General features: G+C 37.0%; 2 protein-coding genes across 5 annotated transcripts; one reads left to right on the forward strand and one right to left on the reverse strand.

Moving 5' to 3' along the window:
* The first annotated feature begins 1,219 nt into the window (after positions 1 to 1,219).
* LOC127842855 (peptidyl-prolyl cis-trans isomerase-like 1) lies at positions 1,220 to 12,171 on the forward strand. 4 transcript variants are annotated; one of them, XR_008031919.1, is made up of 5 exons: positions 1,220 to 1,358; positions 3,061 to 3,215; positions 8,421 to 8,489; positions 10,013 to 11,661; positions 11,799 to 12,171. XR_008031919.1 is itself a non-coding variant. In XM_052372613.1 (4 exons), exons 1-4 carry the CDS (start codon positions 1,288 to 1,290, stop codon positions 10,234 to 10,236), a joined length of 519 nt encoding a protein of 172 aa, XP_052228573.1. In that variant the 5' UTR covers positions 1,220 to 1,287; the 3' UTR covers positions 10,237 to 12,171. The 4 variants fall into 4 exon arrangements, 1 of the variants encoding a protein (XP_052228573.1); XR_008031920.1 differs by having other exon boundaries at positions 10,013 to 11,377; XR_008031921.1 differs by having other exon boundaries at positions 10,013 to 11,233.
* Positions 12,172 to 13,618: 1,447 nt separating this feature from the next.
* Positions 13,619 to 23,094, reverse strand: LOC127840379 (uncharacterized). Its single transcript, XM_052368790.1, has 9 exons — positions 23,067 to 23,094; positions 20,874 to 21,008; positions 19,029 to 19,180; positions 17,588 to 17,714; positions 16,936 to 17,064; positions 16,561 to 16,602; positions 16,312 to 16,335; positions 15,280 to 15,444; positions 13,619 to 14,727 (listed from the first exon to the last, which is right to left on the reverse strand). The coding sequence occupies exons 1-9, from the start codon at positions 23,092 to 23,094 to the stop codon at positions 13,619 to 13,621; spliced, it is 1,911 nt and encodes a 636-aa protein (XP_052224750.1).
* Positions 23,095 to 23,540: the final 446 nt, after the last annotated feature.

The following is a 23,540-nucleotide window of genomic DNA, read 5'->3' on the forward strand; positions in this document are numbered from 1 at the left end:
GGAAGCAACTGATACAGGATGTCAAAGGTCTGAAAATTCTGTAGTTGATTATTTGTGAAAAACAAATAATGTTGGAAGCAGTTAAAGAGGTGATTTTGATAATCGTTAATATTTGAACCGATAAGTTTCGTTGTCTTTGTCCATGGCCCATAACTTCGTCAAAAATTGTGAACGGGAACGAAACACACACTTCATCTATCAGTCATGAAGGTAGACTAAAATACCAAATATCAGATCAATATCTTTAAGCGTTTTGAAAATAATTCCGGAATGCCGGACGGACACACGGACGGACAGTCTCACTGCTGCATGCCGCCCTACCGGAGGCATTAAATCCTTGGAAATAAATGTTATCATAATACCAATCAGTGTCACACATAAGGCCAAATATCAAAACGTGTCCGGAATATAATGCTTTATGCATAGAGACAATTTAATCCAACTTTGCAGAATGTCAACCATCTTCAGACGTTGTTTTCATGTCCTAAGTAAATTTTAAAACTAAAAAATATTAAATAGATCAAACAATTGTAACGGTATGAGTCTCTCTCTCTCTCTCTCTGTCTCTCTCTGTCTGTCTCTGTCTCTCTGTCTCTCTGTCTCTCTGTCTCTCTCTCTCTCTCTCTCTCTCTCTCTCTCTCTCTCTCTCTCTCTCTCTCTCTCTCTCTCTCTCTCTCTCTCTCTCTCTCTCTCTCTCTCTCTCTCTCTCTCTCTCTCTCTCTCTCTCTCTCTCCTCTCTCTCTCTCTCTCTCTCTCCCTCTCTCTCTCTCCATCCCTCTCACAGAATGGCAGCCCTTTAATTTCATCAACATCTACATGGTGTTTTAATGCCGCAACACAGGCAAAAATTAGACACTTACCCAGCTGATATTAATTTCAAGCGCACTTCCCGCTGAATAGAAGCCAAACTTGGTTACTTCAACGTATCCATCAGATTCGGACATTTTCAAATAAACGTACACAGTGGATAAAAAAGATGGGGGAGACAAAACATCTGTTTGTTTTTCAAAACAAAATGTTTCCATGAGTTAATGTTACTTGTGTATGCGTTGGTGTTAACATCACTATACGCTTACATTGTTTTTTCGTTTTTCATGTAATATTTTTGTTTAATTATTGGTTTTATTGTTTAAAGTTTTAAACAACATTTCAGAAATGATATTGCTAGAAACAAAAGGAAATATTGGTTTAATGTTACCCCTTATTTTCGCTCAAATGTTATCTTGTCGTTTTACGCGTTTGGGTTGAACAGTTTAACACACAAGCGGCTATTTTAATTATTTACAAATGTCAATCACTTCAGCTTCTGGAATTCCTCCGAAAACATGGCAACCAGCAAATGTGACACTGGAAACTACGTATGAATTGATTTTGTTCATTTTAATACAATTGTTTCTATACTTTACATATATCCGATTGTTACCTAATTCCGGATAATATCTTTCGGATAATCGGTTTTACACGATTATTTATGCGTGCTTAAAATTGTGTGTGTAGGTGCTCCTTTAAGTTTGTCACTGTCTTAGGCACAGGTTCCCAGATGGCAGTGTGTGGTGCTAGTTATTTCCATATCTATATATTTATATTTATGATCAACCAGAACCTTTTTAACCTACCTAACATAGTGACACTAAACTGCAAACAAATTAACTACACTATCTGATGGATTTTATTTGCTTTCCTCACGTTTTCTGCACTTGTTTCCTTTTCTCAATACTTTCCGCTTCTCGTTTTGATGACCTTTTTTTCTGTTCCCTAACTCCACCACCTTGCAGATATTTTAAAAAAGAACCCTTTTCCTTGCTGAGTTTTAATATTTCAGACGAACTTTTACTGAAAGACACGCTTGATTGACAAATGGTTACAATATGGTAAATTTTGGCTAAGGCTTTTGATCACAAATTATTCTGTTTATTAATAATTTTTGTTTCTTTTTTTTAAATTAAATATAAGAAGTATTATAATTAACCAGTTATGTATTATTTTTGTATTGATATTTACATTTAAATGAAATTTTATTCTTCATGGAATGACCAATATATTTAAATGTTTTTTTAAACTTTTAATCGATTAGCTAAGAGCACTGACAAGAGAAAAGAGCGCAGCCGATTTCGAGAATTATTTTTACTGTGCCCGTGACTTCATTTTTCATTGTCAAAACGAAAGTGCAGTTTCTTTGTGTACTAAATCTATTGTTTGTTCATTCGAAAAATTGTTCGCAGTTTGAATCGATGTGGCAGGATTCCTGGAACTGAATTTATATTTCTCAACTTGAAAAACAGCACTCGCCCAGTCGGTCGAGTATTCAACAAAATTTACTCGCCCGACCGTCAACATTACTCGCATATGCGAGCGGTCGAGTGGATTCTTCAATGCCTGGGAGGGTCCCTTTGGATCTGGAAAATTTTTGTTGTTTTGACTTAAAAAGATTAATTGATGTTGCTTACAAATACTTAAACATTAAGAATAAAGTGATATAAATATTATTTTAGTTGAAGTTGAACTTGTAGAGGCAAAACTATATACTTTTTTAATTGGCAATGTGTCCCTATACTGGTCTTGATCTCAAAAGAAAAAAACACTGCTGGATCATGATTGTATAACTATGATAATAAGTTCACATGGATATTTACATACACAAATTCGAATCTTATGTAATTGACAGACCAATACAAGTTTTCAAGAGTTTTGCTGTCGATTGCCACTGTTGCAAATGGCGACAATTTGTTTGAAGTGGCTCTAAAATTGTTCGTTTTGTCTGTTTATCATAGTATCGGTATACGTAATTATTATTGTTACTTCAAGCTATGTCTTTGAACCCGCTGCTTTACTGTGATGGTGATAGGTATGCCTGCAGTCAGTTTGAAAGCTTAGGTTCACATTTGATTGATTTTAAAACAAGTTTGTAAAAATGTTTGTCTTCTATAAAACTTTATGTAAAAGCATTCATCGGGAAAAGTCCACCAACCAGTAGCTGTGAAGATATGATCAAACAACTTGCTTTAATTGTGAAACAAATCTTAACAGACAAATAAGCTAAAATACTTGTTTTTATTTCAGCATGGGAACTATTGTGATTGAGCTGTACTGGAAACATGCCCCAAACACCTGCAAGAACTTCGCAGAGCTAGCAAGAAGAGGGTATTACAATGGGATCAAATTCCACAGAATCATCCAGGACTTCATGATACAGGGAGGGGACCCAACTGGAACAGGTTACATATTATTGATGGGAGGTTATGGTTTATTAATAAACATGGTTATACTTTGTTCAAAACATGAGTTCTGATCAATTGATGAATTAATCAAACTAAAGTCTGTATAACTTCACAAGGTATTCAGATTTTTTTTGAAATCACATGAGCCTTCTGGGAAAATTGGGTATAATTCATTTGCGTAGATTGTTGTCCCTGATTACTTTCTCAGAAATTCTGCAGTTTGCACCAGGTTATCAGTCAATTCAGTGCTTTTAAGGAATTTTTCGTTGAAGGTAAGTCTTTTTTAATAAAAAAACAGTGCAGACTGCAAAGGCTAATCTGAGACAGTACTGTGCGCACATGCATTTTGCCATGTTTTCCATGAGCAAGGCTAATATGTATGCCACTAAGGCTTTGTCATCAAATCAGCATAACAAATTCTTATAGCTAAGTTTCGGACATAAATTGAGCTTGTAATTGGCATTGCTAACACGGCTTTTAAAAAAGAGACATTCCACACAGAACAGTTTGCTGGTGATTTTCAGCCCTCCTGAGCACAATGTGCTCATAGTGAGCTTTTGTGATCGTGTTTTTTTGTTGCTGTATGTTATCAACATGTACCTTGTTAACTCGTAAAAGGAAATATTTATTATCCAATAAACCAGAATTAAAACCTATGTCTCTTGGCCAAATGAAAAAAGAACGCCTGTAAGAGCTCTAGAAGTCACATTTAATGTCAAACCTTTGTAAAACTTGGTCAGAAAGGTTTTTATGCTCCCCGAAATAAAATTTCGGCAGAGCATATAGTTGCCAGTTACTTTACCAATCTCTTTCATATTTGGCATGTAGGTACCTTGCATGGACCTCTACCTTTTGATGAGGTTTGAGGTCACTGGGTTCAAGGTCAAGGTCACCAAGGCTAATAAACATAGATTTTCGGTCACACTTTTTTAACGGTTTCTCATAGCGCCTTCAATACTTTACCGATATCTTTCATATTTGGCATGTAGGTACCTTGCATGGACCTCTACCTTTTGATGAGGTTTGAGGTCACTGGGTTCAAGGTCAAGGTCACCAAGGCTTATAAAAATAGATTTTCCGTCACACTTTTGTTACAGTTTCTCATAGCGCCTTCAATACTTTACCGATCTCTTTCATATTTGGCATGTATGTACCTTGCATGGACCTCTACATTTTGATGACGTTTGAGGAAACTGGGGCAGGGCTCGAATTTAACTTTTTTTTCTACTTGCAAAAAATTGCGAGCTGCTTAAATACCAACTTGCAATATCAAAAACATTCTCGCCAATTTTGATGGAAACATAAAAAACCTTGGACATTAGTTTAGTACTATTTAAACAAAATAAAAGTACTTAACATGTTCATGTGTATACACATTTTATTTCTGCAACCATACAAAGATATCAGTTCCTTAAACCATAGCGGCCCACATCAGGTTGATTGACCATCTTCATCTACAACAAGTTTAAGTCTTATTTGAAGTTATTTTTCCCACTAATTCACTGTTTTCGTAGAAGGATTTTAAATCCGTTTTTTCTAACTAAATGGTTAACTTTGCTTTATCTTTTGTATTATGTATATTTTGTGTTATTTCCGTCTGTGGGAATAAAGTGACAAGTTATTTTTCGCTTCAATGAACATGTGTGAATAGTCGACTGTTTCACTTCCTTTGTACCAATACCATCCACGTATCTGTATATACCAGTCTACAAACAAGGTGTGCGCTTACGCATAAGGGTACTTGGGCGTTCTATAAATTGATTTAGCGATCATGACGTCAAGCAGCATTATACCTACTCATTTCTTTTCACTATTTATTTACTCGCAAAAAAATACTAGTGGCTTTAAACTTAACTTGCAATCGGTATTTTTTACTCGCATTTTGCGAGTGTGCGAGTGTAATTTCGAGCCCTGAGCTGGGGCAGGGAATAATCTAGAATTTACTCCCTATGGGTCCCTGAACTCGCAGATTTTAGACCAATGAGTCTCAGGCCATAATTAATGAGTCCACCATGAAATTGAATAAGTCCCAAATTTTGAAAGATACCAAGTAATGAAGAAAATGACACTAGCTAAATAACTACATTTTGCATTAAACCTTTAATAATCTCAAAAACAGTTACAAAATACAAATGTTTGCCTTCACATAAGCTATAACAGTGTATGTTTAATTTGTTACATGATTGCAACCTGCTACTGTGTCTAGAGACTGTGGTTCTCTGAAAATTTATGTTTTTTTACTTTTTACACAGACCGTTCTTTGCCCCATGCTGCTCCCAGACATCACAGAACATAATTACATTTGTATAGTCGTTGTCTTAAACATACGAAGCCACGAAAATGTATCCAACCAACTGCGTTGGAAAGTAAGAGTTTTTTACCAGGTTTTCCGAAGGAAAAAACTGGTTATTAGATTGGCGAATGCGGGCGGGCTGGCTGGCTGGCTGGCGGAACAAGCTTGTCCGGGCCATAACTATGTCGTTCATTGTCATATTTTAAAATCATTTGGCACATTTGTTCACCATCATTGGACGGTTTGTCGCGCGAAATAATTACGTCGATATCTCCAAGGTCAAGGTCACACTTTGAGTTCAAAGGTCAAAATTGGCAATAAATGAGCTTGTCTGGGCCATAACTATGTCGTTCATTGTGAGATTTTACAATTATTTGCCACATTTGTTCACCATCATGGGACGGTGTGTCGCACTAAAGAATCACGTCAGTATCTCCAATGTCAAGGTCACCACAACTTAAAATAGATTTATTTTGAAACAAACTTACAAAGGGGGTTAATTTTGTTTGTTCATTTCAAAAGTTCAGTTTGAGTTGTCTCCCTTAATCAGATTTTTTTTCACAATGAAAACCTGGTTTTGTGACAATTTTGTCCCTTGTTAGAGTTAGAATCAGGTTCACTGATAGTAATATTTTTTTTACATCCGTTGACCGGCCATTATTGGTATTAAAGTTAAGAGTGGTTTGTTTAGGGTCCAGCTTTAACACCTTTTTCGGCAGCATTTTTTCTGCACAAAACATTATAACAGGCCTTCATCCGGGGACTCCGGAAAATATCATAACACACTCTATTTAAAAGATCGATTCTAATTGGTTCGCATACAGCAATGGCTTGACTATAGCCAACCAAAAGACTTGTTGCATTATTGTAGCCTCATTTGGTTAAACTCAGCGATTTTGCTACACTTTGAACTCGTACCCAAACTGGTTCGTACTTATAGTGATTCGCGCATGCGTTAACGGATTCGTTTCAGCAATGCGTCTGAGTGGACGCACATATTTAAAAACTATGCGTCTATTTCTGTATATGTGCGTCATAGACGCGGGGCGCACTGGTAGATTATTCCCTGCTGGGGTCAAGGTCACTGAGGCAAATAATAGATTTTCTGTCACACTTTTTTTACAGTTTCTCATAGCGCCTTCAATACTTTACCGATCTCTTTCATATTTGGCATGTAGGTACTTTGCATGGACCTCTTCCTTTTGATGAGGTTTGAGGTCACTGGGGTCATCCTCACCGAGGCTAATAATAGATTTTCTGTCACACTTTTGTTACAGTTTCTCATAGCGCTTCAATACTTTACCGATCTCTTTTATATTTGGCATGTAGGTACCTTGCATAGACCTCTACCTTTTGATAAGGTTTGAGGTCACTGGGGTCGAGGTGAAGGTCACCGAGGCTAATAATAGATTTTTTAAGGTGGTTATTAACACATAGATTGACAAAGCGCATAATCGGGGAGCATCCATCAGTTTCACTGATATTCTTGTTTAAAACTAAAAGTTATATCAACTTGATTTGCAAATGGTTCAAGTCTGTTGAAAAACATAGCCATCAGGGGGCGGGCAGGTTTCCTTATATGGCTGTAGAGAAACCTTATTAACTCTTAAAAAGTCACATGTTTAGTGTATTAATCATCATGACACTTTCATACAATATTTATTTTAATATCTGTGCAGAGTTCAAACTGGTTCAAGTCAGTTGAAAACATGGCTTTCTTGGAGGTGGGTGTTTTTTCTGATTTGGCTACATTAAAGCCTATTTAACTCACTTGAAGTCACATTTTTTGCCCAATCTTCATAAAACATGTTTGTTCTAATGATATCTCAATTAGGTTCGAAAATGGTTCTGTTCTATAGAAAAATAAGGCTGCCACAGGATGTATTAGTTTAGCTTGTAAAATGCCAAAATGAAACATTTTAACACAGGTGATAAATTTAAAAGCGTGATTGACCATCCGATTTCTCATTTTGTTGAATTATTCAAATGAAATATTTATAATATTTTTATGTAGATTATTTTATATATATGAAAACAAAAAAATTGTTTCGTTTGAATCTTTTTTTACCTTTCATTTAATATGCATGATATGTCAGAGCTGTAATTGGAAGCGCCACGCACCACATTTGATCCAGGAATGATTCATAACTTATAAGTTACCAAGTGTACTTTACAAACAGCCTCTTTTACAGCTAAAACAGGTACTGGCTAACTGGATTGTTCCAGTTGTGTTGTCCCCAATTTATGAATAAACGGTTTTATGGACATTCTGTGTTGTATATATTGTCAAGCATCAAACATTTTCCATAGTAATGTGCCTTGAAATTAAATAATGATATATGTTTCATATAATATGTTAATGCTCCATAGTTTGTCCCTTAAGAGTCTCAGGTGAGTGCTTAAGGGCCCTTGACCCTCTTGTTAAATCAACTCAATAATGTTATTTTCCTATTTTTACCCACTGATAAGTGAAAGTGACCTGCATCATGCGAAAATGGGTTTTATGCAAAACCAGTCTGTATATCTGTAGACCAGCCTGCATCATCCTCAGGCTGGTCTGTGGCAATGCTTGCTGCATATTGCATAACACCTATTTTTGCATGATGTGGCACTAATAATGTTACAATATTAGTCAATAATGGTTCAGTTACAGCTCAGTCAGTATTATGCATTTTATTGATACATTTACCTAGCTGATGTTGATGAAACAGATTTGCATTAAATACTGATCTTACATCTAATTCTCATTTGCCAAGTTAATTATAATGTTGAGAGCCCTTATAAACTGCATTTTTAATGCTTGATAACATGCATGTATCATGTTTAACATATCAAGTGCTATACATGTTAATTGTTAATTACTGGCTTTGTGTTAACTTGTAATACTGACCAGTTTGAGTTTATTATAGGACGAGGGGGTGCAAGCATTTATGGGAAGGAGTTTGAAGATGAAATTCATGGTGATCTCAAACATACAGGTATTGCCATTATGCAAAATCTGCAATCTTATTTTTGGAAAAGAATCTTTTCAAGTTTGTTTAATCACATTCTTATACATTTGTGATTTGTGAGGATTGAAACTTTGGAAGCAATTGCTGTATTTTTTGCATTATGTATTGTTTATAGAAAAAGTCATTAAATACACTTGTGCTTATTTTATTCCCTGTAATATTTATTATTCCCACTGACCATGTGGCTGCATTTTTGAGGAACGGAGGTGTGCACCAGCACTCCTTAAAAAAATTACAAATACAAAACTCACAAAAGTTGATATATTTGTGAGTTATAGCTTTAATTTGAGCTTTTTATTTTTGACTGAAAGATATTCATTTGAATCGCGTTCTGAGAAAACTGGGCATAATGCATTTGCGTAAAGTATCATCCCAGATTAGCCTGTGCAGTCTGCACAGGCTAATCAGGGATGACACTTTCCGCCTAAATTAGATTTTTGCTAAGAAAAGACTTAATTTAAACAAAAAAATGTCATAAAAGCGGAAAAGGGTCATCCCTGATTAATCTGTGTTGATTGCACAGCCTAATCTGGGACGACACTTAACGCACATGCATTATGCCCAGTTTTCTCAGAACACGACTCATTTTGTATGGTCTTGTGCTTGCTGTTGGCATGTGAGTTCAAGTGAACCACAGTACCGGGAGGAAACTCCCCCTGTCGTGTATGGAGACTAGCAAGCTAAGTTCAATGTGCCTTGTTCTGGAAAAACCGGGCTTAATGCATGTGCGTACAGTATCATCACAGAAATCTGCACAGGCTAATCAGGGACAACACTTTCCACTTCAATCTGCACAGGCTAATCAGGGACAACACTTTCCACTTCAATCTGCACAGGCTAATCAGGGACAACACTTTCCACTTCAATCTGCACAGGCTAATCAGGGACAACACTTTCCACTTCAATCTGCACAGGCTAATCAGGGACAACACTTTCCACTTCAATCTGCACAGGCTAATCAGGGACAACACTTTCCACTTCAATCTGCACAGGCTAATCAGGGACAACACTTTCCACTTCAATCTGCACAGGCTAATCAGGGACAACACTTTCCACTTCAATCTGCACAGGCTAATCAGGGACAACACTTTCCACTTCAATCTGCACAGGCTAATCAGGGACAACACTTTCCACTTCAATCTGCACAGGCTAATCAGGGACAACACTTTCCACTTCAATCTGCACAGGCTAATCAGGGACAACACTTTCCACTTCAATCTGCACAGGCTAATCAGGGACAACACTTTCCACTTCAATCTGCACAGGCTAATCAGGGACAACACTTTCCACTTCAATCTGCACAGGCTAATCAGTGACAACACTTTCCACCTACACTGGAGTTTTGTTTACCTGCTGGAAAGGTGTTATTGCATAAAGCGGAAAGCATCATCCCTGATTAGCCTGTGCGATTGCAGAGGCTAATCTGGAATTACGCTTGCGTGAAGTCCACTTTTACACAGAAAGAAGCTACAATTTTTACTGTTTTATAGGAGCTGGTATCCTGTCTATGGCTAACAGTGGCCCCGACACAAATGGGAGCCAATTCTTCATCACCCTGGCCCCAACCCAGTGGCTTGACGGCAAACACACAATATTTGGGCGAGTAGCAAATGGGATGACTTATGTGCAGCGCATTGGGCTTGTGGAAACGGACTCGACTGATCGCCCAGTGGATGATGTGAAAATTCTGAAAGCCTTTGTGACTCCTACTTGAAATGAATCATTACATATATTGGCACTTTTGTTTTTAATTTGTGAAAGTTATGTACATTTTTGTATAGTAAACTAAAAGACGAGCGAAGAAAAATAAATATTCTTAAATTGTTGTTGAACGTTGTCTGACAATGTAAACATACAGTGAGACATTGCATGCGGAGATATGTATTTTTATAAGAAAGTAATTGATATTTTGAATGATTAATATTTGCTCTTCATCTCAATTTTACTCTGTGCGAAATTCCTATGCAGGACACAAAATTACAGCTCCCGTGTAGAACATTTGTAGGAAGTAAAGTGGAGATAAGAGTGAAAATTAATACGAAATAAACGCTGAAGTGGCAGGAAAGTGAGTGGTATTTAAAAAAATAATAAACGTAATTAAGGGTATAAAATGGTGAAAAATACCTATCTTGGAATGGACGTGGCCATCTTCTTTTTCAACTGATTACCCTCTCTGTGTTTGATTTTAAATAAATGTCATTTTTCTCCAGAATTAAGTTACCAACAAAATTTAGACTATTTTTATGCCCCCCTTCGAAGAAGAGGGGATATATTGTTTTGCACATGTCGGTCCGTCCGTATGTCCGTCCACCAGATGGTTTCCGGATGATAACTCAAGAACACTTAGGCCTAGGATCATGAAACTTCATAGGTACATTGACCATGACTGGCAGATGACCCTATTGATTTTGAGGTCACTAGGTCAAAGGTCAAGGTCATGGTGACCAGAAATAGTAAAATGGTTTCCAGATGATAACTCAAGAACGCTTATGCCTAGGATCATGAAACTTCATAGGTACATTGATCATGACTTGCAGCTGACCCGTATTGATTTTCAGGTCACTAGGTCAAAGGTCAAGGTCATGGTGACCCAAAATAGTAAAATGGTTTCCGAATGATAACTCAAGAACGCTTATGCCTAGGATCATGAAACTTCATAGGTACATTGATCATGACTCGCAGATGACCCCTATTGATTTTCAGGTCACTAGGTCAAAGGTCAAGGTCATGGTGACCGGAAATAGTAAAATGGTTTCTGGATGATAACTCAAGAACACTATGCCTAGGATGATGAAACTTCATAGGTACATTGATCATGACTCGCAGATGACCTCTATTGACTTTCAGGTCACTAGGTCAAAGGTCACGGTGACTTGACACAGTAAAATGGTTTCCGAATGATAACTCAAGAAAGCTTATGCCTAGGATCATGAAACTTCATAGGTACATTGATCATGACTCGCAGATGACCCATATTGATTTTCAGGTCACAAGGTCAAAGGTCAAGGTCATGGTGATCGGAAATAGTAAAATGGTTTCTGGATGATAACTCAAGAACACTTATGCCTAGGATCATGAAACTTCATAGGTACATTGATCATGACTCGCAGATGACCCCTATTGATTTTCAGGTCACTAGGTCAAAGGTCAAGGTCACGGTGACTCAACTTAGAAAAATGGTTTCCGAATGATAACTCAAGAACGCTTAGGCCTAGGATCATGAAACTTCATAGGTTCATTGATCATGACTCGCAGATGACCCCTATTGACTTTCAGGTCAAAGGTCAAGATCACAGTGCCAAAAACGTATTCACACAATGGCTGCCACTACAACTGACAGCCAATATGGGGGGCATGCATGTTTTACAAACAGCCCTTGTTTTATTTTAATGTGTTTATCTTTAAATGCTTGGCATATTTGTTCTAATGCAAATTAATTCAATATCATTGTGGATATATTTTAAGTCATTGACACATTTCATAATTGTGCTTTAATATGATACGAACTTCAAATTGTTCTTTAGTGACAACTTAAACTTTATTTCAATATCTGCATTCTTTTTCTGTTTCCGAAAGGAAACATCGAACAATATTTGCAATTCTTGTGTATGAAAAATTTTACTGCAAATAAACTTGTGCGCTAACCAGACATTTACTTGATGAATTTCATGAATTTAAGTGGTTTTACTGTAGAATTTTGAAATAAGCTTTGTGATTACAGATGTTTTATAAATGAGCCATGCTCTGTGAAAAGTGGGTTTAATTCATGTGCGTAAAGTGTCGTCCCACATAAGTCTGTGCAGCAACTTTTATTTTTGCCAAGAAGATACTCTCTGTAAACGAAAAATACCATAAAATTGGAAAATGTCATCCCTGATTAGCATGTGTTGACTGTACAGGCTAACATGGGACAACACTACGCACATGCATTAAGCCCCCTTTTCACAGAGCACGGACCAAATGATTGTGTCTGTATGTGGAATCAAAGAGCTAAGTCGGTGTTATTTCAATGTTTTGTTTCTGTGTGTTGTGTCAATGTTTTGTAACAGTGTGCTATGCTAGTGTGTTGTGTCAGTGTGCTGAGTCAGTGTGCTATGCTTGTGTGTTGTGTCAGTGTGTTTAAAGAGTGTGCTATGCTAATGTGTTGTGTCAGTGTGTTTAAAGACTGTGTTATGCTAGTGTGTTGTGTCAGTGTGTTTAAAGACTCTGCTTTGCTAGTGTGTTGTGTCAGTGTGTTAAAAGAATGTGCTATGCTAGTGTGTTGTGTGTGAATTTAAACAGTGTGCTATGTTGGTGTGTTTTTTCAGTGTGTTTAAACAGTGTGATATGAAGGTGTGTTGTGTCAGTGTGTTTATAAAACAGTGTGCTATGTTGGTGTGTTGAAAGAGTGTGAAATGCTAGTGTGCTGTGTCAGTGTGTTTGAACAGTGTGCTATGTTGGTGTGTTCTGTGTCCGTGTCCTGCATCAGTGTGTTGTGTCGGTGTGTTGTATTTGTGTCCTGTGTAAGTGTGTTGTGTCCGTGTGTTGTATTATATGCTGTGTCAGTGTATTTTGTCAGTTTCAGTGTATTGAGGCAGTCTATTAATGACTTTTTCGGAAAAATGTCCTTATATCCGGGTTGTTTGTACATTTCCCCTTTTTTCGTTTTAAAATTTGCAAAACATTTGCCCTTGTTTAACATGAACTGAATAGATGTAATTGTTCAGAAGTTTAAGATATGCATACTTCTCTTTGGGAACTTAGGTTAAACAACTAGTAATTGATGTGGATGTATTCAAGAACGAAAAAAGCAAGACGTTATAATGTGTTTATTTTGTGTGCATATTTTCTAAATAAATATGCAAACATCTCAAAATTAAATAACTGCCTTTTGGTCAATTAATTTACACATTTACATAAACCTCCCATGTTTTAACAATTTTAAAGAAATAGCCAATGATGGTATGTATGATTACAAATAGTTCCCATATTATATATATATACTGTTTGAATCGTGATAAACAACTTCCCACGACCGCGGATGAATTGTTTCGAAAAAGCATAATTTCATAATGAAGGAATGCGCTAAATAAACAAACACATTTATCAATACCCTTTTAATATTTGTCAATCAGTTTATCTCCGCAGCAAATGCTTGAAGAAGGGTTAAATATCTCGGTTTCACAACATAACGTCATGTTGCCGTACGACCTTGGTTTCAATTCCTCGTTGCAACAGATACTGATGTTTGGGTCATAGCTAAGGTTGTTGCAGCAAAGGTCGTAGTCACCGCATTTATGGTTGACTTTCCCATTGCAGCACACCTGCTTCTTGATGTTATACGTTTTCGGCCCACAGCAGCAATCGTCGTCCGGTGTGTACTTCTTGTTTATAACGCCCGATTCGCAGCAGACGCTTTCGTATGTATTGTAGCGCTGGTTTCCACAGCACAATGTAGCGTGTTTTCCTTTGTAGCGCTGTTGCACCGTGTCCTCGCAGCATATTTCTCTTTTCGGATTGAAGGAATATATTCCACAGCACTGCAGTCGTTTCTTTGGATCACGAGGCCGAACGTATCCGCTGCAACAAATGGATTTCTCTGGGTTAAAGCTCGAGCTCCCGCAACAACAAGTATGTTCATTCGCTTGTCTAGTTATGACTGTGTTTTTTCCGCAGCATATCTGGGTTCTTGGATTGTACGCAACGTTACCGCAGCAAGAATCGTACCCGCCCCCGCCCTGTACCACCACGTTGTTGCAGCACGCTTCGTAGCGCTGATCAAAGCTTTGGTAACCACAGCAAGAGCTGAATTCGCCCCCTTTTCGCCAGCCCAAAGCGCCATTGCAACAAATGTGCGTATTAGGACTGAACGCAGTGGCGCCACAACAGCAAGAATGCTTTCCCGCAGGGGCATATTGAGCCACACCATTGCAGCATATCTGAGTTGGGTAATTGAAGTCCTTTCTTAGCTGACCCATGACGCAGGTATAGCATCGTTTGTCGTAGGCTTCATCTTTGCAGCAGGCGGTCGTTGATGGTCCACCAAAGAAATTTCTTAGTTGACCGTTGCAGCAAATCTTCAGTGCGGGGTTATAGCTTTTCTTTCCACAACACATGGTCGTGTTGAGATATCCAGTATAATTGCTAAATGGCTGAATTTCGGAGTCACAGCATATTGACTTCTCGGGGTCGTAACTTTCTCGACAGCAGCACTCTGTTCGGTCTCCTGTTGATGTATTAACATTTGAGCCACGTTCTGGGAAAACCGGGCGAAATGCATGTGCGGAAAGTTTCATCGCAGAGTGTCTTGCGCAGTCAGCAAAGGCGGATCAGGGACGACACTTTCCTCTTCTATGGATTTTTTTAGTTAAAAGAGGATCGGTCTCTTCTTATGGAATGTCCAATCTAGGCGGATAGTGTTTTCACTGAGTAGCTCGTGCGGACTGCACAGGCTAATCTGGGATGATACTTTTCGCACATGCGTTAGCCCATTTGTCCGAAAACAAGGATGATCTGTTGAAGACGTATTACAACACACGCACCGACATACTGTATTATTAGACTATGGAATAACTGCTTAGAATCAATATTTTAAAAACAAATACATGAGGTTAGTCTTATTTACAATTACAGCAAGTTACCATAAGCTAAACAGTCAATAGAACCAGCTAATTTTAATAACCGGAAATATGGTACTGGAACCAAACAGAGGACGTTCGCTACATCTGAAAAAAGACCCAAACCCGTCTAAAAGTAAGAACACATGTATTTTAATAACCTGCTACGAGTTCCTGTAGACTCGTTCCCTCGCAGCAAGTGTACTGGGACGGGTCGTAGCTGATATTGCCGCAGCATTGGGTGTACGGTCCCGCCACGCGATCGTTTATTGTGTCGTCGCAGCAAATCTTGCCTTCCGACTTGATCACGCGACCTTCGCACGTGACTTCAAACCAAAAAGACTGGGTTAGTTGCATATGCAATTGCTATTTGCTTGTGGCTTCTACTAACATGTAAGCAGCGAGAAGCGCTCATTACGGGCTCCCGCTGCTTTGCGCACTTTTCACCAAATGCGAAAGTTTTGAAAAGTGACGATACAATCTTTCAATCTGCAAAATATGTAAAACATATATTTTCTGTTATTTTTTTGTAAACAAATTGCATAAGCTACTCGACTTGAAATAAGAACACGTGGAAACGCATATTAGTTTTCGGGGTTATTTACTCGACTGAAAAAGGCAACTCTTTTGATAATTGGTACATTCTAATTATTTAGTAATGTTTAATATGTTTTCGTATAAACATTTATAATGTATAATATGTTATTTGTAAAGTCTGTTAACGAAAATACGCCAATATTATAAGCTGCGCTCTGTAACAAGGGGGTTTAATGCATGTGCGGCGCAGTGCGTAAAGTGTCGTCCCAGATTAGCCTGTGCAGTCCGCACAGACTATTCAGGGACGACAGTTTCCGCCTAAACTTGATTTTTGCTACGAAGAGACTTTCTTGAAACGAACAATATCATAAAAGCGGAAAGTGTCGTCCCTGATTAGCCTGTGCGGACTGCAGAGGCTAATCTTGGACGACACTTCGCACATGCATTGAACCCCTTTTTCATAAGGCAAGGCCCATATATACTTTATCCTTGCATGATACTTCTGATGCGTTATACCTTGTCGTTTCACATAAGCTATCGATTTAAATATTTTTTTTTTTCAAAATTCGAAAATTTGATGTGTGCAAAAAGCAAAGTATAAATGTACTCCAGTTAACATACACTGTTATTAATTTGAAATGACACACTATACTTACGCTTCGTTACGTTGTATGGTTCCGCTGTTAAAAGAAACAAATATTTTGATGTAAATTACGGTACGCTTTGCAACACACAATAAAAATATCAATACATGGCATAATTAAAACATATACGTATATAATTAAAACCGTCGAATAAATGATAAAAATGAAAAATTAATATTTTGCTAATAAATTATTTTCAACGTATCTAACAATTTCATTTTGTATGTATGCACATGTAAGAACATTTAATATGGTACATACCTTCACAGTATGTGTTGGGTACATGCGACGAAGTATGCGCCACTGAAACAGAAATATACGTTGAAGTTTTTTACTATTGTTATTATTATTCAAATCTACAAATCTTGCATGATCTTTCACATAACCATATATAAAATACTAGTAAACATTTCAACGTTAAAAATACTTTGCAAAGAAATTATGAAAAATATTGTACTCATTGCTATAACTTTATTTTGATTGCGAAAAGATGCACTGTATTTTATAGCAATTTTAAACTTTGAAAAGGTAGATTTTTAAAAATATTTATCTACGTAATTGGAAATGCATATTGGAAGCAGTATCAGACTATGCTTGGTGGCATCAATAGATTTTGACGGATTGTTGGATACATACTGCAGCATGTTCCCGGTCGAACCGTAGCCCTTGGTACCACTGCTCCGTTCTTGCAAATGAGATGCGTGGGGTCAAACGCTAGGTGACCACAACAACAGCTCACATCGCTTGATATTGGTGTAATGTCGCCTACAACAATAACAACTATACATACATGCCGGTGCGGGTTGGATGTCATAACGTTTGTGGTGTAAAACAGATCCGGTATAATGTCACGTACGACGTGTACTTTAGTTTGAAGTTAGATTTGTTATACGGTGTATAACTTTTCAAAGTTGGAGTGTTTTCTACTTTTTCTCAATGCCAACAATGCAATAAAATATACGCGGTGCATGTTAATTTATGTGATACCCATTTACTTAGTGTGGGAATGCTGTAATCTGTCCAGTGCGCATTCACCCATAAAGACTTATGCAAAAGTAATTATGTCCAATCATAATCATTTATTTATCTGAAATTTCTCGGTTTACTGAACAGATTAATTTTCATGTTTGATATTTAGTTAAGTACGAGTTTCAGTTTACTGGTGTGCAGCTAGTATTGAACCAGTTCGATAAGAGTGGTAATAAATATTTTAGATACTATCATTCGAAAATGAATGGCTTGATAAGTTGGGCCGCATTGCAGCTCTAGGTAATCCACCTGCCCTCACCTGCACAGCAAGTCTCCTTGGACTGGTCGTACCATAGTTTGATGTGCCAGCCATTACACTCCCCACACCTCGTATCGTAGCCCTTGTTGCCGCAACACTCGCTGTGTCTAGGTCCGCCAGGGCTCTCCTGAAGAGGACATTGTAGCCTCATTTTTTTGGGAAAAGGGGCTTAATGCATATTTCTAATTTGTCGTCCCAAATAAGCATGTGCAGTCCGCACAGGCTACCGGGTAATCAGGGACGACACTTTCCGTTTAGACTAAATTTTTGCTAAGAAGACTTCTTTTCAACAAAAAATTCCAATTTAAGTGGAACGTGCTGACTGCACGGGCGTATCAGAGAGGACACCAGTCTTTACGCACATGCATTAAGCGCTGTTTTCCCAGAACGATTCACAGTCTATGACAATTAGTAAGACATTGCATCTATGAAACACTTTTATGCCTATCTTCAAGGTTGAAAAACACAAACATACTTTCTTTTATATAAAAAACGACGATGCATTATCTACAAGAACTCTATTAAAAATATGATGCAGACAAATATGCACGGGACATTGTAGGACACGCGTTTGCAATGCATCTAGCATTTCATGCGCATGTAATGGATTTTGATTTGACCATTACTATAGACAACAATTAAGTAACATTTAAACATGACCTTATAGACGGTGTTTCAAGTAAGACTTGATTTTTGTGTTTATTTTACTAAGCCACAAAAAAAAACGATTTGAATTTCTGAAGAATGAATGAATGAATTAATTAATTAAACATTGAGTGATTTGATGTGTGCTCATTCATCTGACAAACATTTAGGCAGAAAGACCAATATTGTTTCGCATGTACGGTACAGGACCGCGGCTTCATTTTCCCTTTTCTTAGGTTGTTTGTCAAAGACCTAGTGAAATTGCTTGACATTCTTTGGCAAAAATATTTGAGCGAACGAGCGGGATATAAAAAAGCAAGAATATTTTATTCCATTTTTAATAAAATCATAGGTGATAGCAAAAGAGGTACTGTTAACGTATATTTTGTCGTTGTTTAATGAACATTACTAGCAAACATTCAAAGCTTTCAATGTTGTCATTTGCTTCAATTTAATACGATATGACTTTCCTGTGTTTTTTCTCTCGCTAAAATATGAACATTTTGTCGCACAGTCTCACCAACAATTAATTGAAATAACAACTACAACAACAACACATTATTTGAGAATGTCAAATAATTCGAATGGATAGATGCTGACGTAATTAAAAAAATGATTTTACGGATTTTCGACGAAAATCTTATCAAATAGCTTGTCGCCTAAATGATAATTTGTATCTTCTTCTATAGGGCAATCAACGAGTATTGTGTTATTGAACTTTATTCATAGAAAGTTTCTTAGCTGTTTTTAACAATCCAATACATATACCACGAAATTGGACAAAAATAGTGCCTACCGTCAACTGTCCGTTGCAACACATGTGGAACCGCTCATCATATGCCTGGGTCCCGCAGCATTTGGTCTGCGAAGGGGGGTCGGCCACCCGGGGACGAAGTGTTCCTCCGCAACAGGTGAGCTGGGTGTGGTCATAGCTGAGTCCGCTGCAGCCTGGTCGTGAGAAGTAGTTTAATATGAACTCCGGTCTGGGAAAACCGGGCTTAATTGATGCTCGTAAAGTGTCATACCAGTTTAGCATGTGCAGTCAGCACATACTAATCAGCTTCTATAACAGTTTCGTTTCAAAGAGGTCTCTTCTAAACAAAAATCTAGCTTATGCGTAAAGTGTTGTCCCTTATAAGCCTGTGCGGTATGCACATGCTTAGTTGGGATAAAACATTCGCATTTGCCATAAGTCAAGTTTTTCCAGAACGATGTATACATTTTGCATAGTTCGCCACTCTTAACCTGGGCTTGCATTCACAAATCACCGGAATGAACAGTTAAGGAAATCCCTTAATACTCATGAAATTCCTTTAGCCTCTGCCGATTTTGTGTTGAGATTTATTTTAAGTAAGACTTTTAAAACTTTTAAACAATGAAATATTGGTTCAATTGTTGATTTTTATTTCATTTGTAAGAGAAAAAAACCTTTATTTGGGCTACATTTTCCACTGTTTATTCTTCATTTGAACTTCTGGAAATTCAAAATACCAAAATATCCATCAGACATAGTGGTTAGGAATTTTATATAAAGCTGGACAAAGCAAAAAAAAATCGTATAAAGCAACACATTTAACAATATAATTTGCTCTTTTCTATGCATTACAACTTTATTAAGGGCAAAGGGATACAGAGGCTAAATCCCCCATCTAAAATTAGACGCTTTCAATAATATAGTCAACCTGTTAGCTTGAATATAGTCAACCTGTTAGCTTGAATATAGTCAACCTGTTAGCTTGAATATAGTCAACCTGTTAGCTTGAATATAGTAAACCTGTTAGCTTGAATATAGTCAACCTGTTAGCTTGAATATAGTCAACCTGTTAGCTTGAATATAGTAAACCTGTTAGCTTGAATATAGTCAACCCGTTAGCTTGAATATAGTCAACATGTGAGCTTGAATATAGTCAACCTGTAAGCTTAAATATAGTCAACCTGTTAGCTTGAATATAGTCAACCTGTTAGCTTGAATATAGTCAACCTGTTTGCTTGAATATAGTCAACCTGTTAGCTTGAATATAGTCAACCTGTTAGCTTGAATATAGTCAACCTGTTAGCTTGAATATAGTCAACCTGTTAGCTTGAATATAGTCAACCTGTTAGCTTGAATATAGTCAACCTGTTAGCTTGAATATTGTGTTTGAAAAAAATCAACTTTGTAAACTTCATCGTATTTGTTTTTTTTCATTTCAACGCAGATGACGTTTCTTTTAAACTGGTCTGATTCGTTGTAGTTTTTTAACCTAGGGGCGTGAAAGGCATCAAACTTTTTTTTACCTGGTATATTAGTTTAATTTTTACTCTCTCTTCAAGAATGAAATAAAATACTGTTTTCAATATTGTCTACATAGCATAAATATAAATAATACGCCTCGAAGGTTAAAAAGTCTTTTAAAATTTGCTCATTTCTGATGTTAACCCATTTATGCCTAGTGGACTCTCCTATCCTTCTAAATTCGATCAATTTATTTCCAAAATTAGGGATGTCTAGTATATATTTATTTCTACATTTAGAATTTTTCTTACAGAAATTCCTTTAAGCAAACAGCGGCGTCTCATCTGGGTCTACGCTGTTTGACAAGGCCTTTTTTTCTAGACGCTAGGCATAAATGGGTAAACTTACAAAAACTACAATGCTTACTTGGCTCATTCAAGCAGCATTTGCCGGCACCGTCGGCGACGTTAGGTGGTTTAAACATGCAAGTTGTGCCTGGTCGGCACACAAAGCCCGCGATACCTCCGCATATTCCGTCCTGTCCGTAGAGGCAGTCATCCCCTGAAATCAGAGCGTGCACAATGTCTGTTTAAGCTAAAATGTACTATCAGTACATAAGTGTCTGTCCATAACACTGTCATCCTTCTTGATTAAGGATCAGCACATTTTGAACTATGACCTACCTGTACTGAAGAATATCTTTACTTCCGAATAACGTCAGTTATGCCCGTCCATTGGCAAGAAAGCAATCGATACCCATATGATTTAACTAGTTGTTAGGTCTTCAACCGGTCATGTAAGATCGTGCCCCATGTGGGCTCGAAGCATCGACAAACAAACAACAAGTAAACAAACGTACTAAACATAAGGTCAGGAGACGGAAGAATATGTGCAAATAAGTCCACTTGCTGTAAACTATCGTCAATATATGACATCCTTTACTATACTTAATATATGTTCGCATATGGCTCTTTGAATCATAATACTATCTAAACCGGGTAGCTAACTATCGCGCGTTAGTATTCATATAACCCTTTACCATTTAGATACGCATATTCATACATGAGGTCCCTTAGATAGTTATATTTAAGACTTTTCTTTGTAGATTCAAGTTTTTAAGGCTTTATCTCCAAACCTTAGATAGTGATGAGCAGCAAACAGCTGTTTGCACATTGCCATTTTTACTTTGCTTCTAAGTGGGAAATGTTAAGCAATATCTGGAAACACGAAATGATACTTACAGGCGTTAATACTAACGCAAGCGTGGAATAAAATCAACCAAAGTTGAACTATTCCATTCATGATCCCAACCGGTGAACGAAACGTTTGTAAGTTCCAGAACAAGCGAGAAATTTTACATTTATATGCTCCAGTGACGATTTAGTGCTGTAACATAAGGCAAGAAAGCAATAATGGAACATAAACATCTTTTATTTAGATCGTTAAAAACGTATTAAGAACAAAAAGGCCCATTATGAACGCGTCTGATGTACGTTGTGCTTAAAAGGTTGTACAGTGTTTCCATTATGTTAATATTATAACATTTACGTCGTTACACGTTCGCTGCTTTATATTTCTAACAGATGTCAAGTAGGACGTTCAACTCTCGGAAGGCGTTGTCTTGATAAATACAATTTTGAATGAATTTACATACGCATATTATTTATTCGTACGCAACATTAAAGATGATGGACATAACAATAATTTATAATAGGATACATTAATACATAAACAAATAGTCGACCAAAATTTATTGATAAAGACTTACCAGTAGCATTTTGGAGTCAATCATACAACTTTATGACAATCATTGTATTAAACATAGTCCCTTATATGTTGCTATTCAAAATTATTCTTACACTCAATAATTACTATTTTAAATAACATATTGTCCATAAACTTCAAATAATCTGTCTTCGCTTTACTTTCCCATGTTCTTCTTTCATTTTCTTGGTTTTTCAAAATATTAGGATGGTTTCCACTGCCATTTGATAAATATCGTTGTTTTTGGTCAGTCGTTAGAAAAAAAATTAATCGAGAACACTTAAAAGGACTTATTTACTCTGCATCGGTCCCATATAATATTTCTACCCGAGGTATATTTGCAGAGAATGACAGGTCCATTGAACGTGGTCTCGGGCTCTGTTTGCAGCGTATTGATATTAAGGGTGCTGGATCAACGGACTTTACACACGGGCTGGTCAGAAGGAAAACGCACCGTTAAGAACTTTATTTTTGCAAATATCCAAGGTATTGGAATATGTTTGCAAAATTCTTTAGTGCATAAAAGACAGTTTTTTACAGTTTGTGCCGATATCTTAAGATTTAAGAATTTTTGTTTTTAATACGTCTGAAATCGGTTCCAAAATATCACGTTGCATGCAGAAAAACCGTGTCAGTGAATGGCTGAAAACATCGTGTAAGCGAATGGCTGAAAACATCGTGTAAGTGAATGGCTGAAAACATCGAATTTCGGCCAAGAACACAGGCTTATTAAATAAAGTAATTCTGATGTTTTTTCACATTGCCACGAGTCGCATACAAAACTTTATTTTATGCACATCTTAAAATTCTTAAGAAAAATTGTTTTACAAGTAATTTGAAAAAATCACAACTTACCGATGTGTTTACATCCATTAAAATCCATTTGTGAACCTCAAAAAGTCACGTGACCCTGCACCCTATATTCGGACATTTTTTTTCAAAACTATGCTCGATACACTGAATTGTTTGAATCAGCGTCTGTCTGTATTTCGGGGGCGGGGCGTCTATATGCCCTTCTAAGAAGATATTTATTAAACATGATATTTCAATGGCTTTGTTTATGGTAAAATTCAAATAATTAATGTTATTTAAAGGAATGTTTAGTTATAAGTGATACCAAAACTTAATTATATTACACCCCGACTTTATTGTGATTTGTTAAAATATTTACCCTTTATAGTGTTAATGCATGACACTGTCCGTACGTTTTCGTAATTTTCTCAGTGTATACTTTTTAAACACTCTGCCTTGTTTTACAAATATATGCAAATGGCAATCAAGTATCCACACATCTAAGAGCGTTTTAAATATTATAAATACTATAGAGAC

The sequence above is a fragment of the Dreissena polymorpha genome, chromosome 8 (genome assembly GCF_020536995.1).
Source record: "Dreissena polymorpha isolate Duluth1 chromosome 8, UMN_Dpol_1.0, whole genome shotgun sequence".
NCBI classification, from domain to species: domain Eukaryota; kingdom Metazoa; phylum Mollusca; class Bivalvia; order Myida; family Dreissenidae; genus Dreissena; species Dreissena polymorpha.

What these genes read in the sequence shown, in the direction of transcription:
- LOC127842855 (XM_052372613.1), top strand. Translation starts at nt 1,288, where the DNA reads ATGTCAATCACTTCAGCTTCTGGAATTCCTCCGAAAACATGGCAACCA. An exon ending in AATGTGACACTGGAAACTAC is followed by an intron (nt 1,359 to 3,060) that starts GTATGAATTGAT and finishes TTTTTATTTCAG; the next exon opens with CATGGGAACTATTGTGATTG. An exon ending in TGGTGATCTCAAACATACAG is followed by an intron (nt 8,490 to 10,012) that starts GTATTGCCATTA and finishes ACTGTTTTATAG; the next exon opens with GAGCTGGTATCCTGTCTATG.
- LOC127840379 (XM_052368790.1), bottom strand. Translation starts at nt 23,094, where the DNA reads ATGGATTTTAATGGATGTAAACACATCG. An exon ending in TAATGGATGTAAACACATCG is followed by an intron (nt 21,009 to 23,066) that starts GTAAGTTGTGAT and finishes CTCTGATTTCAG; the next exon opens with GGGATGACTGCCTCTACGGA. An exon ending in ATGCTGCTTGAATGAGCCAA is followed by an intron (nt 19,181 to 20,873) that starts GTAAGCATTGTA and finishes TCTCACGACCAG; the next exon opens with GCTGCAGCGGACTCAGCTAT.